This window comes from Giraffa tippelskirchi, chromosome 3 (assembly GCF_054371585.1).
Source record: "Giraffa tippelskirchi isolate mGirTip1 chromosome 3, T2T-mGirTip1v1.2.pri, whole genome shotgun sequence".
Lineage (NCBI taxonomy): Eukaryota > Metazoa > Chordata > Mammalia > Artiodactyla > Giraffidae > Giraffa > Giraffa tippelskirchi.
The window spans coordinates 35361178-35377465 of record NC_137277.1 but is presented as its reverse complement, the minus strand read 5'-3'; the positions used below and the strand labels follow the sequence as shown (position 1 = coordinate 35377465).

The window sequence follows — 16288 nt, the reverse complement described above, 5'->3', positions numbered from 1 at the left end:
TGAATGACTGCGGGACTCCGTGTCTTAGCCACTTAGACCTGCCTTCTCATTGGGAAAGGGTGTGGGGAGAGGAGGTATGTGGGTCCTCAGGGGAGGGAATAACTCATTCTCACTACTACTTTCCAGGAAGGGGGGGCACACCTCCCCACAAAGAGCCCCCCCCCTGGGGGGGGCAACCCAACCCCCAAACTTCATTCCACAAAGACCTGGTATTTTTTTCCTTTTTGTATTAAAAATAACAGACACGATATCAAAAACACAAATGCCATCGGTAGAGGGTACAGCTGAGAACACCTGGGTCCCACCTGAGGGGCAGCACCAGGGACTCCATGGTCCACCAACCTCCCCCACCCTGGAGCAGCTAGGGGTTTGGACTGCAGGGTCCTGCTTGGGCCTCACACCCTCCTCCTGCCCTCATCTGGGGAGGAGGTGGGGGAGAGAGCTGACTCCCCCAATAAATAAATGCAGCCCCAGTCCCCAGGGACATGGACTCCGGCTCAGCTGGGACTTGGAGAGACCACTTCAGCAGCTTGTCAGCAACCTTGTCCAGGAAAAGGAACGACTCCTCACCGGGGATGTGATGGGAGGCTTCTCTGGGCTGGGCTGGGCTGAAGAATGCCACCCTCTGTTCCCAAAGAGGCCAGAGGCAGCCCCTGGGTCTTGGGCTGGTGACAGGGGCCCTGCCCCTCTACAGCAGGAGAAGCTGGGGCAGTTCTCTATTGATTGGTCCAGCCACATCTGAGTTCTGAGAGTTGGGGCATGAGAGAAGGAAGCTTCTCATGCACACCTGGAGGTGGCCCAAAACGGAGTCTAGCTGGTGCCATTTTCTGTGGCAGGTAAGGCTGGACTGGGTGAGCTCCCACTTTGCTCCTCTTCCATGGCCAGGTCCTGAGAGCTCAAGACCCTGGCCCCAGCTTGGGCCTGGGCCTCATCGCTGCCCTCACCCTCACCACCACCGCCACCACCCTCGCCTCCGCCCTCCTCCATGGGCTCCAGCCCCAGTCCATCCACTTCTGAGAAGAGAGGGTCATCAGGATGGCCAGGCTCTTGGGTGCTGCTACCGCAGTCCACACAGGCCTTCGAAGAAGAAAGGGTATGGGTGAGTCAGGCAGGTTCTCAGTGCTGACCTGCCACCCCAGCTCCCCTTGTCCCCAAGCCCCAGAGTACTTTCCAAAATGTATGCCCAGGAAATATTAATTCAGGCGGATGCACATGGGGTCAACAAGATTGGAAAATGCGTCACATCCTATCTCTGGACCCCACTGCGGGACAGCCACAATGTATATTAGTACAGGACTGGCCCAGAAAAGGTCCACAAAACTCACATGGTTTAACAGTAAATAACCCAGCAGCAAGCTCAGTGTAATTAACATCCTTCAGAATTAATGATCCAAAAGGAACAGTGAGGGGATCAGCCCTTAGCCTCTGTCCTTTCAACTTGATCTCAATTCTTTCTTCACCCTCCTGGCCCAGACTTCTCCTCTCACCATCACATCAAGGGCCCGAGGCAGTTGACCTTTCCGGACCCAGGAGTGCACAGCACCCAGTTCCCTCCGCTGGTCCTCCGAGAACCGAGGCTGCTGCTTCTGCATGGCCCGGAGCCGCTCCCGGTCCTGCTTCAGCACAGAGGCCATGTCCCTGCTCCGGGAAGAGGTTCAGGAAGCAGAGAATGGGAGCTGGGGCCAGGGCCCATGAGGAGGCTGGCACTTGTCTTCTATCGCAGCTCCCCACTCCGTGCCTCATGCTTCTCCCCAGAACCGTGTTCTGAGAGTTCAGGCCTTCCCAAGACCAGGAAAGCTGCTCTCAGCCTGACTACTGCTGGGGCTCCAAGGGGCAGGAGACAGAACAGGAATGCCCCAGGGCAGAGCCAGGCCCAGAAAGAAAACCCCAAGTTAGCTAAGGAGTGAGGGGGGGCAGCCTCCCCACTCCTCTGAAAGGGAGGCAAAGAGTGAGTGCTCCCAAAGTCCTCACCTGGAGGGCACCTGATAAGTCATCATGACACGCTGGTCAGCGTTGGCCATGAGCAGCCAGATGGGATCCTGGAGCACATACTTAATGACCTGGTCCCCAGGCTCAGCCTCTGAAGAATCGATGCTGCCAAAGTACTTGCTCGTGTGGCTGCTCTGACTGCTGCCTGTAGAGTGAGGCGGGCAGCCAACAGAGTCAGGCCAGCAGATGCTCCACCAGGTCTCACTCAAGGTCGCAGGTCCAGCCCACTGGCCTTAGAAAGCAGGGCGTGGACCCAGGCCACTCAGCCAAGGTGGGGCCTGGTTTCCCAACTCCCCAGACACTGACCTACCCTGGAAAGTATTGGGAGGGGGCACTCACGCGTGATGCTGGCGGAAGTGCTGCCCCCCTCATGGGAGCCTGAACCGGAGCCCAAGGAGCCCGAGGCAGCAGAGCCCATGCCAGATCGAGAGTCCTCTTGTAGCAGCAACTCCAGCAGGTCACTGGAGCCCGAGAGAGCGTCCTGGTTGGAGGACTCAGTTACCTCCGCCTGGGGGAGGGGAGGCGAGGGGGACAGGGAGGGATTAAGGAATCAACACCTAGGGTTCCCTTCTACTGCTGCCACTCGTTGGGGGCACACCCAGCCCAAGTGGTCTCTTCCCACTCCACGACAGTGGGCCCAGGCTGAGTGAGAGGAGAGCTGGCGAAGAGGAGGGACGTGATGCTGGACCCCTTCCAAGTGGCAGACGCACTCTCAGAAGTTTATGGGGATGTCCTCGCCACCTGTCAGACAGACAGGACTGTCCCCACTTCACAGATGAGGCAGCTGATTTCTGCCTTGGTCAGAAACTCAGCTGGGGTCTCCCACCCCATGACCCCATCCTCTGGGGACAACCAGGAGGGCAGGAAGAAGCGTGAGAGGGGAGGACAGGGTGGCGGGGTTGGGGAGAGAGCCGTGCGGGGGCCCTAAGAGGACGGGGCAGGGGGACCGGGTCAGAGCTCACCAGTCTGGCCTCTGGTTCGGCTGTCTCCTCGCTGGGAGGGGGATGCCCAGCACTGCTCCCAGAGCCCCCTGCCGCTGCACCCCCCTCACCGCGAGGGGGTTCCTCAAGCTGCAGCAGGTTTAGCTGGAGAGGGGAGCTGCATCTTGAGTTGAAGAGTGGAGAGTCAGGGCGGCGGGGAGGGCTGGGGGGCAGCAGGGGCAGGGATGGAGACGAGGAGCAGGAGACAGGGGTAGGAGGCCCCTCAGCAGGCGTCTGGGGTGCCCCATAGGGATAGGTGGATGGGTTAGGGAACAGATAGTTAGGGAGCACCAAGGCCACCATTGGGGTCACCAGGGGGGCAGGGAAAGCTGCAGGAGGCACAGATGTGGGAGCAGGAGGGAGAGGCTGAGGGCCGCCTCTTGGGGGGAACATGGGGAGGGGGTATGGCTGGACCACAGCTGGGAAGGGAGGAGTGGCTGGTGGCGGGGGCCAGGGGGCAGAGGGTGGCACAGGCGAGGGCTGGGAGATGTAGCTGGGGGCTTCGGCCCGAGCTGCCTGGTGGTGACGTGAGCGCTTGGCTTTGGATCGGCAGTGGTGGCGGCGGCTGGGGGTGGCAGGGCTGTGGTGGCAGCCTGAAGGGAGAAACGAGGGTTAGCAAGGCCCTCAGCCTGTGGGTTAGGCCCCTGCCGCCTCCACTGCCCTGCCAGTCTGACCAGGGAGAGAGTAGGTGAAGGACCTCTGGAGAGTTTGGCTCCCCGGCCCACACATAACAGAGGGGACCTGGGGAGGCGAGGAGCCTTCAGGGAAGAATCAAGGCGACAGGGGAGGATTTATAGACAAAGGAGCCAGGGAAAGGAAAGGTTACATTAGGGGTCGTGCTGGGGGTGTGCAGAAGACAGAAGCATGCTGGTAGACAGGAGGAGGCATGGGAGGTCCATAGATGAGTGGGCAGGTGGCTCCGATCCCTCTGCCAAACTCCAGCAGGCACTGCCAGCCTGGGTGATCTTCCTGCCAGTCAGGCCGTGCTCTGCCTAGCTCATGACAGAGTGAAGAGGTAGGCAGGAAAACCCAGTCCTGAGTCCTACATCTGCCTTCAGGGAGCCTCCCACAGGCACCTGGAGGGCAGCCAGCTGCCCCGGAGCGCTGATCCTCTGCCCCCTGAAGTTGCCCCAGTCCTCCCAGCCAGTCTACACAGACCTCCCAATCAGCAACAATGGAGTCCTGAGTGGGCATGCTTCCTGCCCCCACACTGGGCCTGGAGTGGCTTACCTGAAGCAGAGCGCCTCGGCCTGCCTCTGAGTGCAGTTGCCCAGGCTGCCCTCCTAGGGTGGCAGCCCAGACCCCCACCCTAGTGGGGAGGGGCTGGTGAGGGGCCTGTCCCTGGGCGGGGCCCTGGTGGTGGAGGCGACAACAGCCTGGGTCCCTGGAGCAGAAGCCTCTCCCTCAAGAACTCCCTCCCCCAACATTCTGGTCCTCGACCAGGCAGCGGGCAGGCTCAGGGGCGTCCCAAGTGGCTACCTCGCTCCCCAGGGGCCGAGGGGGCCGTGGAGGAGCTGTCCAGTCCACGCAGCCTGCTGAAGTCACGGAAGCGGCTGAGGAAGGCCTGCTCCTCCTTCTGTGTGTGCAGGGACAGCATGGCCTTGGTCAGGCCCACTGGGCGGTAGGCGTCTGGGACCGGGTCAGGGGCTACCGTGGGGCTGGCAGCTGGGCTGGGAGCTGGACCAGGAGGCAGGCTGGGCAGGTCCTCCATCATGATGATGTCTGAGGAGGATGAGATGAGGGAAAGGTCAGGAGCACCTCACGATTAGCACACCTGCACCAACCCCTCCACATCCAACAGCTTAACCAAACCCCCGGCCTCCATCCCGCGGCCAAGCCTGGGCCTCTCCTGCAACTCCTGGCCACCTCCCCCCGGCTCTGGGGAGCTCCACGCAAAGCTGTCTCGGGGTAAGAAAGGACACTCGGTCCCCTCCAGGGGCCTTACCCAAGGATGACACCCCCATGACCCTCCTTGGAAGGGAAGCCCACCCCCACTCTTTCCTCACGCATTTTCCAGGTCAATGCCCAAAGACCCTTCAAGGGTTTTTCAACAGTCCTTGCCTTCAGACCCTCTGTGGGCAGCACCTTAGATTGAACCCCACACCCCAGACTTTGTGTGTGAATTGACAGTAAGAACACAGGAAGCAAGGTGGGGGACAGACAAGGCGGTGAAGGCTGGTGGGCGAGCAGAGAGTGAGAAACGCTATGATGGAGGCTCCTTCTCTCCATTCGGGGCCAGAGGGCAAGAGAAGGCAAGGAAGGAGAGAGCTCTAGCTGAGGGACCAGATGGAGCCCCGGTCCCGCGCCCCCCAGCCACACCCATACCCGACTCCGGGGGCTTCTTGTCTCCCACATGGACGATGGTGGAGCTGAAGCTACACTGACTGGTGACGGACACCACGCTCTCCGCCTTATTGGCCAGGGCGAGTGGGCTCAGGGCTCCTCCTCCCACCACGGGCTCCTTCAGAGGGGTGGCCCCCTCCCCAGGCAGCACTGCTGATGGATCTGTGCAGAGAGATGGTGCCAGTTACCACCCCGCTCCCCTGGGTGGCTAGGAAAGGAAAGCCTGGTGTGGAGGAGATGGATGGCACAGGGGAGGCTGGCAGGGGGACAGGACAGAGTGAGGTGGGGGCCCCAAAGACAGAAATGTAGAGGCACAGGGCCAGAGGACAGGGCGGTGGGAGCAGGGCAGGCCCGAGCCTTCACCTTTCTTGGTGCCCACAATGACTGGGCCTGTCCGCTGCTTGTCGTCATCGGAGGCCGAAGAGGCAGTGCAGGAAGAGGAGGAGGCACATTTGCGCTTTGTGGTGCCGGGGAGGTTGCAGCTCTCCAGGTACCTGAGGAGGCACCAGAGGACGTGAGGGCGGGGTCTGGGTGGGGCGGGGCCAGGGCCCCAAGCAGAGAAGGTGCCAGCATGGCCTGACCTGAGGATGCTGTCCAGGCAGTTGATCTGCTGGTAGGAGCAACCAGAGGCTTCTTTCCGCTCAGCCTCCTCAGCAGCCAAGGCCACTGGGGCCTGGATTGGAGCTGGGGCCGCCTCCAGGTCTGGGGATTGGCAGGGAAGGGTCTTGGCCTTGAATGTGCCAGCAGCTGGACCAAGGAGAGAGAAACTCCTCTGGGTTGGGCTGAAGGTCTGGGGACCCCCAGGCCTCGCTCCCCACTCACACCCTCGCCAACTTACCAGGGACGCGGGGCCGGGGCAGAGGCCGGGCCCGGGACTCAATAAAAAGCTGCTGCCCCTGATGCTTCACCAGGTGCACATCCTTACAGATCTGCTGGAAGGTCACCTGTGGGACAGGGCAGGGAGTGGGCAGCATTGGGGGGGCCTGGCCAGCCTCGGGAGCCCAGAGCGTAGTGCAAGAGAAAGACCCCAGTGGGGAGATCATGACAAGAGCAGAACAAGAAAGGAAAGGAGGTGGATGACGCTCCCCTGGGCCTGGCAGTGCTGATTCTGAGGACAAGAGGACAGGACAGGGGACTCAAGGGCCACTCACCGGGGCAGAAGGCCCAGGTCCCTCGGCATCACCCCCGTTGCTGTCACTGGAGGAGCCAGGGCTGAGGAGAGGGCCGGAGGAAGGCACGGGGCCGACTCCACAGAAGCCAGTGGGGCTGGGGCTGTGCACAGGCTGAGGCAGGGAGAGTGACGACGGGTTAGACGGCCTGAGGCCCGCTCCGCCCCCTTGTCTCCCAAGCCCCATCCCCTCAACCCTCACCTGTAACAGCAGCCGGTGGATCTGCTCTGAGAGCTCTTGGATGTCAGAGTCCAGGGACAGAGCAGGGCTGGGGGCCGGGGGAGTGAATACATCTTCATTCAGGGGCGCCCTGCGGGGTGTGGGAGGGGAGTTGAGCCCCGGTGCCTCCACGCTGGCCCACCCTCCAGGGCATGATCCACTTACATGCCCACTTACGTGCGTACTTTGTGGCGGCCCAACACAAAGGCCACCTTGCGGCTCCAGGGGTGCACGAAGCCAGCCCAGCTGGTGTCCATGGTGACGTACTCCCCGTTACGGGCACAGAAGCGAATAGGTGAGTGGTCAAAAGGCTGGCCGGCCAGCTGCAGGACTGAAGGCCGTGGGAAACAAGGTGCAGGTCAGTGGGAGGAGAGCTAAGTGAGGTGGAATCCCCCCAACCCGAGATCAAGGCACTGAGAGACACAATCACAGGGGCAGCCCTAAGGAAGCCCTGGAGACAGTTGGAAGTGTGATCAGGAAGAGAGGAACTCACTCTTCTTGTGAATGGCCAGCATGAGGGGTCGGTCCTCGGGATGCAGGAAGAGGAGCACTGGGGCCCCCAGGAGGTCCTGGGGGAGGTAGCCCAGCAGCGGGGCAGCCCTAAGAGGAGAAGGGGTGTCAGAGGGGGCAGAGCCTCGGCCCTGGCCACCTCCTTTTACTCCAGGTCCTGACCTCACCTCTCATCCACATCCTGGAAGAGGCAGCTGGGCGTGTGCCGTGTGGTGAAGATCCTCTTGTCAGGGGGGATCCGGGGAGCTGAGGCACAGGAGGTGTGGCCATTTGATCTCATGCAGAATGCTCCAGCTCCCAGGCCCTCCATGTGCTGCCTCAGGCCTAGGCTGGCTAGCAGATGATTCCCTCCACAGCTCTCCCCTGGGCCCCCTGGCCTCCAGAAACAGTCTGGACCACCTCTGTGCCCCATGCCAATAACGAAACTGAAAACCAAGGCACTTTTCTTTGCTTTCTCCTAGCTTGGAGCTCTTACCCAACTCAGCCTCTAAAGGGGTGTTGTTCAAACCCTCATCCTGTTTCAAAGTTGTTTCCCAGACTCCTGTTCTGCCTCACCCCCAGCCTAGAGAAGGCACCCTTCCTCCTACCCCAACCAGGTCAGGCCTGGGGCTGCCCACCTTCATAACCAGAGTGAATGCGCTCTGCAATGAGCAGGCAGCATGGCTGGGCAGGGGCCCCGTCGGAGACCCGGATCTTGGTCACATATGGGGTTAGGCGGAATGGTTGGTACCGAGGCCCCGGATCCCGGTCAGGACCCCCTCTAGCAAGGAAGAGAAAGGGGCATTAGAGATAATCTGTGAAGAGCCACCCACCCTTCAGCTCAAGGTCATGGCTGACCCATCAAAGAAAGGCGGGGGGATGGGAGATGGAAGGGGTCTGCTCCCACGTCCCCCACCGACCTGATACGACAGAAGACAGACTTCTCCTGGGTGAAGTCCTTGAGGCCTGAACCTGAGACAGACCAGGAGAGCAGTGAGTACGGCTCCCCATCCTCTCCCTGGGCTGAGAAGAACCCAGCGAGGAACAGCCTGGGTCCCCTGGCCCCTCACAGCAGTTGCTTCCAAGGACTGCTCATCTTCCCCCTGAGCACTTGGGGACCTCACCTGCAGAGGCCCCTGGGCCCCAGGTGGGCAGGCGGGATGGGGTGGTGGAACCGTAGAAGACGCCCACATCCTGGGGAGCCAAAAGCTCCGAGAAGCGGGCGCCCCGGAACACGTCCCGCTTGCAGCGCAGCAGGACACCCGCCTGCTCGGAAATGTAGATGATGCGGCCTGTCAGGAAGGAGACGGCCACGGAGAAGGTGTCCTAGGCGAGAGAGTAAGGACAAGCGCAGGTTCAGGAGCTGTGGGAGCAGGGCTGGGGGCTCGTCAGGGTGAAGGGGCAGGGCTGCACTGACCTGGTTGCGGAGTGTGTACTCAGATGTGACGTGCTCCAGCTCCTCCAGAGTATAGGTGGACATGTCCATGACACACGGTTCGCCCTCCTCCAGGCTCCACTGCTGGTAGAACTCCTGGTTGGCTGCAGGGATGGGTGGTTTAGTCTCTCAGTCACGTCCGACTCTTTGCCACCCCATGGACTGCAGCCCACCAGGCTCCTCGGTCCATGGGACTTCCCAGGCAAGAATACTGGAGTGGGTTGCCATTCCCTGCTCCAGGGGATCTTCCCAACCCAGGGATGGAACTCAGGTCTCCTGCATTGCAAGCAGATACTTTAATGATTAAGCTAGAAGGGAATCCCTGTGGGGTGTGGACAGCAGCACATTTAGTGAGGAGACAGCCCCCCAGGGTCATCCAGAACCTGATGATTACCCTCCCAGGAGCACCACTTACCTTGCACCTGCTTGACACAGGCCAGCGCGTACTGCAGCGTGGCCAGAGTCCCGGAGCGGCCCTTGCCCCTGCGCTCTGGGGGCAGCCGAAGCTTGAGCTCTCGCAGTGCCATCATGAGTTCTTTCTGAGTCCTTGCCCGAGCTGACTGTTCACTGCTGCAGGGCCCACAAGGAGGGAGGGGGTACAGGCATTAGCCCCAGAGCCTGGCCCTCGGTCCCCTTGCCCCCGTCCTCTGGCCCTCTCCCCACGAACCTGCAGCCACTGGTAGAAGGGTTGTCTGGCTCAGAGCTGGCACTCAGGAGGCTGTAGGCAATGGAACTGCTGGGTGGGGATGGGCTCTGAGAGTTCATGCTAAAGGAGAAGCAACAGGCCCACGATGAGGAGAAAGTGGCCGGCAGTTGGGGCCAGTCTCCCAGCTCAGATGGCTCCGGAGACCACTCCCAGAACCTGCCACACCCATCCAGACACACCTTTTGCTGCTCTCAGTGGTCTCCAGCAGGGCGGAGTCCTTGCCATTGCCGGAGGAGGAGCTGTGCGAACTCCGCTGAGATGCACCCCTGGACTCGGGTCCATTGGACTCATTGCCGCTGGAGCCATTGCTGTTGGCATCCGTGTCATCGGCCAAGCTGGGGCCAGGACAAGGTCGGTGTTCTGGAGGCCCAGGGGATGGACCCCCTCCAGGACAAAAGGGTTCCCCTGGCCTGGGGTCCCCTCCCCCTTCTAGGGGGCCGCTCCTGCTCATGTCTGGGCCATGGGGAGGGCAGGAGAACAGGGAACGTGGAGAGGCCACCACAGACGCTCAAGGGGGCCAGAAGGCCTGGCTAGAGGAGGGAGGTGGGAGATCCAAGCCTCAGAGGACTAAGAAGTTTGACCACAGTCAGCACCTGAAGAGAGAGACCAAGGAGAAAAACCTGGGTTGTAACTTCACAACATCTGTCGGCTTCACTCGGACCCTCCCTTGCAGGCCCCCATACTCCTGGGACCCAGGTTTCCAATAGGCAGCCTGGGCAAGTTCTATTCCTGTCCCCTCAGCCGGGGCTGCTGGTGGGTTTTCCCCCAACATCCCGTCAGTGTGGCCTGGGTTAGACAGAACCTGAGCGATCGACTAGGACTACAGCTGTGAGCCACAGCCTGGATACCTCCCATCCCCAAATTCCCATCAGTGCACCCCCTCGGCCTGGGACATCAAGGCCTCAGAGCAGGGGTTGAGCCTGCCGCCTCCTATATTTAGGCCTTCGGGCTAATTTTACCCGGGGGCGGTGCCACCTCCGCCGCACATGCGCGCGGACGTGCGCAGCCCCACCACGCGCTTCCGCCGCCGTCGCGGTCGCCAGGGAAACCGACGTCAGCGGCTGAGCTCAGCGGTTGCTGGAGGGCCCACAAGAGGGCGGGAGGGGCGACCCCTCCCCCCTTTCTCGGCGGAAGCCAAGGGGAACGCCACCCTCCCACACTGGCAGGCGCAACGAGGGGCCGCCCACCTCTAATACATCCCAGGTTCCCGGAGGCCTTGGTGGCCATAGGAAGAGGGGCGGCCATCGGGGTTTCAGAGGCTGGCCTTGCTCCCCAGGGCAAAATACAACCACCGCCGCCCTCGGCGCAAAAGCCTCGGCCGGGCACTCGCCAGGATCCCAGTTATGCTGGTCAAGACAACATAGCCTTCCCTTCTCCGGCCCCTGCACCCTCTCCCGACCCACAGGACCGAAGCCGGCACCTGCCATTGTCAGGAACCCAGGAATCCTCTCTCCTCACTCCCCTACTTTTATGTACACTCACCACCCCACCCCCCTCAACACACACACCCATCCGAGGCAGACATACTCAGCTCTGACCAAGGGACATACAATAGCCAGCAGGTAGTTCTTCCCTTCTCCAACCACACCCCCAACCCCAGAGCATTTTCTGAGCTTCAGGAGAAAAGAGAAGGCTGTGGCCAACAGCAGGAACTAGCACCGGGAACGGGATGTTCCAGCTTGAACCGGGCTGACATCACGGCCGGCGCGAGGCCAGGGATTGGAGGAGGGAGCGCAGGGAGAGGATAAAGCCCGAAGAGGTCCCGGTGCTGGGACAAAACCGGGGACCCCCGAGTGACAAAGGCAGCAGGGTAATGCCTGGTGAGGGTCGGGTGTGAGGCCGGGATGGCTGGGAGCCGGGAGAAAGCTTGAAGTAAGGTAGGCAAGCAGGAGTGCGGACGCTCAGTACACGGTTCGAGGAATACCTACGTCCCCGGGGACAGAGAGGGGGTGGACAACCGCAAGCAAGGCGGATTACTGGTGTGCCGTCTGAACGCCCGGGCCAAAAGCGGTCCATCAGGCTGCAAGTGGCGGCAATCCGGTTCGAGGCCGAAGACTGGCCACTGTGGTGGCCGCGGAGATGCTTACCTGGCCCCGCGAGCGCCCTCCGGCCGCCTGCCTGCCGCCGTTGCAACCCGCAGCGGAGTGGAAGCTCAGCCTGGCCAGGAGGCGGGTTGCATAACGCCAGGCACTGCCCCTCATTGGCCTCCTGCCGGTGGAGCCGCAGGCCCCGCCCCCAATTGGCTGGGGATCTCGTCCCGGCGCCTGATTGGCTACTGGCCTCCACTGAGGTCAGGGCTGTGTCACACACACGGGTGCACGTGGATCTGGGTGCTGGCACTGGGCTGAAGGGCCCCAGACACCACAACCCAGCCAATGGGCGCAGAACGCCTTGCACAGTAAATAATGGAAGGGAGGGAAGGGGAGGTAAGCTGCCCCTATTCGGGGAAAATACCTGGGCCACAGTAAGTATTTAAGAGCGGTATACTCCTTGAACTGCCCTGCCCTGCACAACAGGACACCCTGGCCTCACCAGAGGGTGGGCAGAAAGAATGCAGACCTTAAGAGGTGGGCCAAGCTGGATGAGATGACTGGTCCTTGCGAGAAGAGGGACAGACAGAAACCCAGCTTGGCCTTTCCTAGGTTCCCCTCCCCAGCCTTGTCGTCATCATAAAGCCATATCCACTCCCTTCCTCTGACACTTCAAATCCTGTGTACAGCTAGGAGGAGGGCAATTTGAGGAGGGGGTGGAGTGGGGCGATGGATGCCAAACAATGGAAGCTGCAGATAGAACCCATCAGAGGCTGTGAAGGGAAACAATGGCAGGTGCTTCCATGCCACTCTGAGCAACCTACGTGGTGACTAGTGCTTCTCTCCTGAGGATGCAGCCACCCACAGTTAGGGCTGGCCCTGAAGTGGGGACCAGGAAGCCAGGGCTACAGGGCAACAAAGGGGGTGGCTGAGAGAAGAGACCTTATACACAGAAAATGTGGGGTGGCAAGACCTTCAAGTCCCCACCACTAGGAGATGACAAAACCAAGTACCTCATCATCTGTCTCCTTAACTGTATTTCCCAGCCCCTAGAAAAGAACCTAATACACAGTAGGGTGATTATAAACATGGTGACTTTGTTGTAAATATAGCTAGGGGAGGAGAAGGGACTTGGCAATAGAGAAGGGTCTGGAAACTATAATTTATTTTTAAGAGGCAAGGAGCAGAATCCTGAATCCTAATTTGGGGGAATAAAGTGCCAGTTTGAGCCGCAAAGAGCTGCAGTTACACAGACCCCCTCCAGTCAAGCCTGAGGTGTAGGGCTCCCTGGAAACGTGGGTGGCAAGTGAAGAGGTTGATGCTGACGTAATCAGCTGTGGGTGCACACCCCTTACTGTCACGTGGCCTAAGCTCTCCTTAACAGCGGTGCTCCCCATGAGGGGTGGTGGTGGCAGAGCAAGGGTCTGTGGAAAAGCTAGACGCAGGAAGGTTACAGAATAACCCCCCCAAAAACAAAGCAAGAAGTCACAGGAAATAGAGGATTCCGGAACCTGGATTCTCAGTATTCTCTCCTTGAAAATGGCCCCCCAACTCATATACTGTGGTCCAGTCCCTTGCCTCCTTTTCAGACACCTCCTCTCTGGAAACCGCTTTTCCTCTTCTCCGGCACTCCTCAGGGCTCTAGTGTGATCTCCCCCGACACAGGCGGTCCTTGCTCTCCACCTCCATATTTTTCTTTTTCGTAGACAGAAAGGTCGCGCTCCAGCAGCCCCCACCTGCTCTCAAGGCCCTAACCAGAACCCTGCCTCACGGTCCCCACAGTAACCAGGCCCTGCTGCCGTCAATGGAAGAGAGGGGGCGGGAAGGCGGCGGTGACGTCAAGGCGGGGGAAGGGGGCGGGGCGAGGCAGCCGGAGAATATGGGGCAGGGAGGCTGGAGAGGCAGTGGTTTGGGAGGCGGCCAGCCCAAGAGGGCGGCGGCCAGTGCACTTGGGAACATCGTGTACTTTTGGCAAGTAGCCCAGGACATGCACCCGCCTGGGCGCCTCCCCCAGCCCAACGACAGCCGTCCTGTCCCGAAGCCAGGGATTCCTGGAGAGAGGAGGAAAGGGTCCCCCCTCCCTCGCCCCCAGGCCTAGCTCTCCGCTCGAGGCTCGCATCCGCCCTCCCCCTGGCTTGCTCCTACAGCTCCTGGCATTGGCTTTCCCCCTCTCCCAGACTGTACACAGCTGCTGGCCCGGTCCCAAAGCCAGGGCGGGGAAATTGGAGGCCCAGGTTCTGCAAGAGACCTTTGCTCTTCCCTGAGGTCCCCTTCAGAGCCTGAGTCTCTTGTTACTATGGCAGCAGAAAGAGGGAGGAGGGATAGGGAGGAGAGTGGGTCTAGGATGAGGAAATCGAACTGGAAAGGAGCAAGTAGCCCAGGCTGGAGCCTGGATCTTGGAAGAGGAATAAAAGGGAGGAATGAGCAAGCCTGGCACCTCAAGACCAGAAGAACCAGGAAGAGGGAAATGGGGAGGACGTCACCACAACTTGCAAAAAAAACCCCCAAAAAACCCTTAAGAATGTGAGAATAGTTCCCAACCACAGCATTCACATTAATCTTACACTCTATCACTGTTCTTTTGTCACTCCATAGCCAGAGCACTTTCCATACGTTATCTTCTTTAATCTTCAGCACAATCCTGTGAGATGGGCATCACTATCCCCATTCCACAAGGACCAACTAAGCCTCAGAAATTACTAAACTTGCCTAAATTGCTTCATAATATGTTCTCAGGCTCTTAATAAATGGGGCCCAGGATTTAAACCTGAGCTTTGATAATGGTTCATAATTCTGGCCTCATAACCCTTCAGGAACCTGTTGAGGTGTTGCCAGCTCTGGGAACCTGGGCCTCTCAAATACTCAGCCAATTCTAAGTTTGGTGCCTGAAACACAGACTCCATCCACCCCCTCCTCTCCCTTAGAACATTCAGTTGGCACTCTCCACACACTTCAAATCATCACAGTCCCAGTTTTCACATGCTCACAAAGTCCTTGAGAACACCCTAGCAGCCACCTGATTCCCTAGGAACCCCACTTCCTCAGTCTTCCACCTTACCGCAGGTCACTTAACTACAGGCCTGGCTGCTTGTACAGACAGATACACCCTGTAGGTGCCTCCTCACTCCAGGAACTCAGGAAGACATATGTACAGCCAACCTGCACAAGCCCATTCTCCCTCTCAGGATCTGATAGTTGCTACCTCACGTTTACTCCCAAGAATGGCTCTGAGGCCCAACCCCTCCCTTTTACACATAAGAAAGATATCTAGAGCCGAGATTTGATTAGCTCAGGGTCATACACATCACCCCACCTGCAGCAACCCTTTGGTACCTCCCCACCTGCCCTACCAAGGCCTCTCTCCAGCCTCAGAACCCCTGACTATTTCAAGTGCTTAAGGTACCTACCCAAACAGCAGTCACGCAATGGAACGCCCCCGACTGGCTCTCAGGTGTCCTGTCCCATAACTCCCTGGGGGCAGGGTTCTCAGCTCCCTCAGTTCGCTAACTTCCGAGACCCTCCCCGAGGCAATCAGGGGTCCAGGGACCCTAGAGCGTTGAGGGATCAGATGTAAGGGACTCCCGCTCCCCTCTCTCTAGAGTTGAGTTCGCAGTCCCTATTCCCCCACAACCATCAGAGCTCACACGGCGGTGATCACGTCATTTGGAAGATCCCCGGAGAATCTCACGGACAGAGGAGCCTAGTGGGCTGCAGTCCACTGGGTCGCAGAGTCGGACCCTACTGAAGTGACTTAGCACGCACGGTTCACTGCACTGCATTAACAACCCTCCTTACAGAACACATCACCGTGGAAAAATCCATACCGACCGCCGCTCCTCACCCCCGACGCCGGAGCACTCACCGCTCGGCGCGCACGCCATCCAATTTCTTCCCAACTAGGATCAAGGGGACTTCGCTTCTCCAGGCCCGCTTGCCGACCAGGACACCACGCCCCTCAAGCTTATTGGCCTAAGAGCGCCGACCCATGCCCCGCGCCGCGTGCGGCCACTCAAGCCCCGCACTGCCACCATTGGTGCCGCCCGCCTCCGTCATCTTCTCATTGGCCAGTTTGCCAACCAGCAGTGACAGATCCACGTGCGGGAAGGGCCGCCTTAGCACGTTAATTGGAAGTCTGATCGAAAGCCACGCCTCCACCCACCTCCGAAGTCCTTATTGGCTGTGGCAGCATTGCCTCCCCCCACGACCTGCCTAGGATCGGTGACGCAAACGCCAGTCCAGCCCTTCAAATTTTCTCATAGGCTGAGGTGTCTCGGAGCTGTAGAGGACACGTGCGGGCGATCTCACGCGGCAACTTGTTTACCTAGAAGCTGGGGATTTTCCTTGACGACACTTCCCAAAGACTGTCGAGTCTGCGCATGCGCAGATGTCACCGGTGGTGGCTTCGACAGGGGCACTTTGTGAGCCGACAGGCGCGTGACAAGAGCGCCCCCGCGCTGGGACTTCGGACCTGGGTTTCTGAAGCTCCCTGAAGCTGAAAGGTGGGAGCATTAGGGTGAAGCTATCTTCAGGTCTCAGTACCCTGACATAATGATGACAACGATAGCCACCTTCCAGGTTATTTTTTTGTAGGCCAGGAGGTGCACTGCTTACAAACTCTGAGAAGGCAGCTGACTTAACTTCCTACTGCCTCATAAATGAGACAGATCCAGAGAGGCTACATAATCGGTCCGGATTAACACGCTGGTCTCTAATGGGGTCAAGATTTGGTACCCTCGTATCAGGTCCCTGGTAAAGAAGGTGGGTCCTAAGGCCTGCGGTAATCCTAAACCTGTAAATTGCTCAGTAGATAAAGCGCGAATAGGCCCTGAGCACTGTCTCAAAAATAGTAAGCCCTCAACAAGTGAACATTATGATGACTGTATACCTAACTGTAATAACCACCTGGCTCCTTTACAACTGCTGAATCA

At 59.5% G+C, this 16288-nt stretch overlaps 1 protein-coding gene and 1 long non-coding RNA gene across 14 annotated transcripts; one reads left to right on the top strand and one right to left on the bottom strand.

Annotated features, from left to right (window-relative positions):
- Positions 1-149: 149 nt before the first annotated feature.
- Positions 150-15254, bottom strand: PER1 (period circadian regulator 1). Of its 13 annotated transcripts, none has more exons than XM_081578463.1 (23): positions 15223-15254; positions 9510-9923; positions 9292-9390; positions 9040-9194; positions 8607-8728; positions 8314-8515; positions 8110-8161; positions 7828-7970; positions 7378-7456; positions 7194-7300; positions 6878-7031; positions 6683-6791; positions 6464-6595; positions 6151-6256; positions 5894-6059; positions 5676-5806; positions 5295-5474; positions 4449-4691; positions 2952-3562; positions 2329-2497; positions 1972-2134; positions 1488-1638; positions 150-1077 (listed from the first exon to the last, which is right to left on the bottom strand). In XM_081578463.1, exons 2-23 carry the CDS (start codon positions 9779-9781, stop codon positions 811-813), a joined length of 3813 nt encoding a protein of 1270 aa, XP_081434589.1. In that variant the 5' UTR covers positions 9782-9923; positions 15223-15254; the 3' UTR covers positions 150-810. The 13 variants fall into 13 exon arrangements, 11 of the variants coding, with proteins under 11 accessions (XP_081434589.1, XP_081434596.1, XP_081434594.1 ...); XM_081578470.1 differs by having other exon boundaries at positions 201-1077; positions 15185-15254; XM_081578468.1 differs by lacking the exon at positions 15223-15254 and adding an exon at positions 12939-13163 and having other exon boundaries at positions 201-1077.
- On the top strand, positions 11641-16186 carry LOC145541619 (uncharacterized). Its single transcript, XR_014079159.1, has 2 exons — positions 11641-11794; positions 14960-16186. It is a non-coding gene; the product is annotated as an uncharacterized LOC145541619 (long non-coding RNA).
- Positions 16187-16288: the final 102 nt, after the last annotated feature.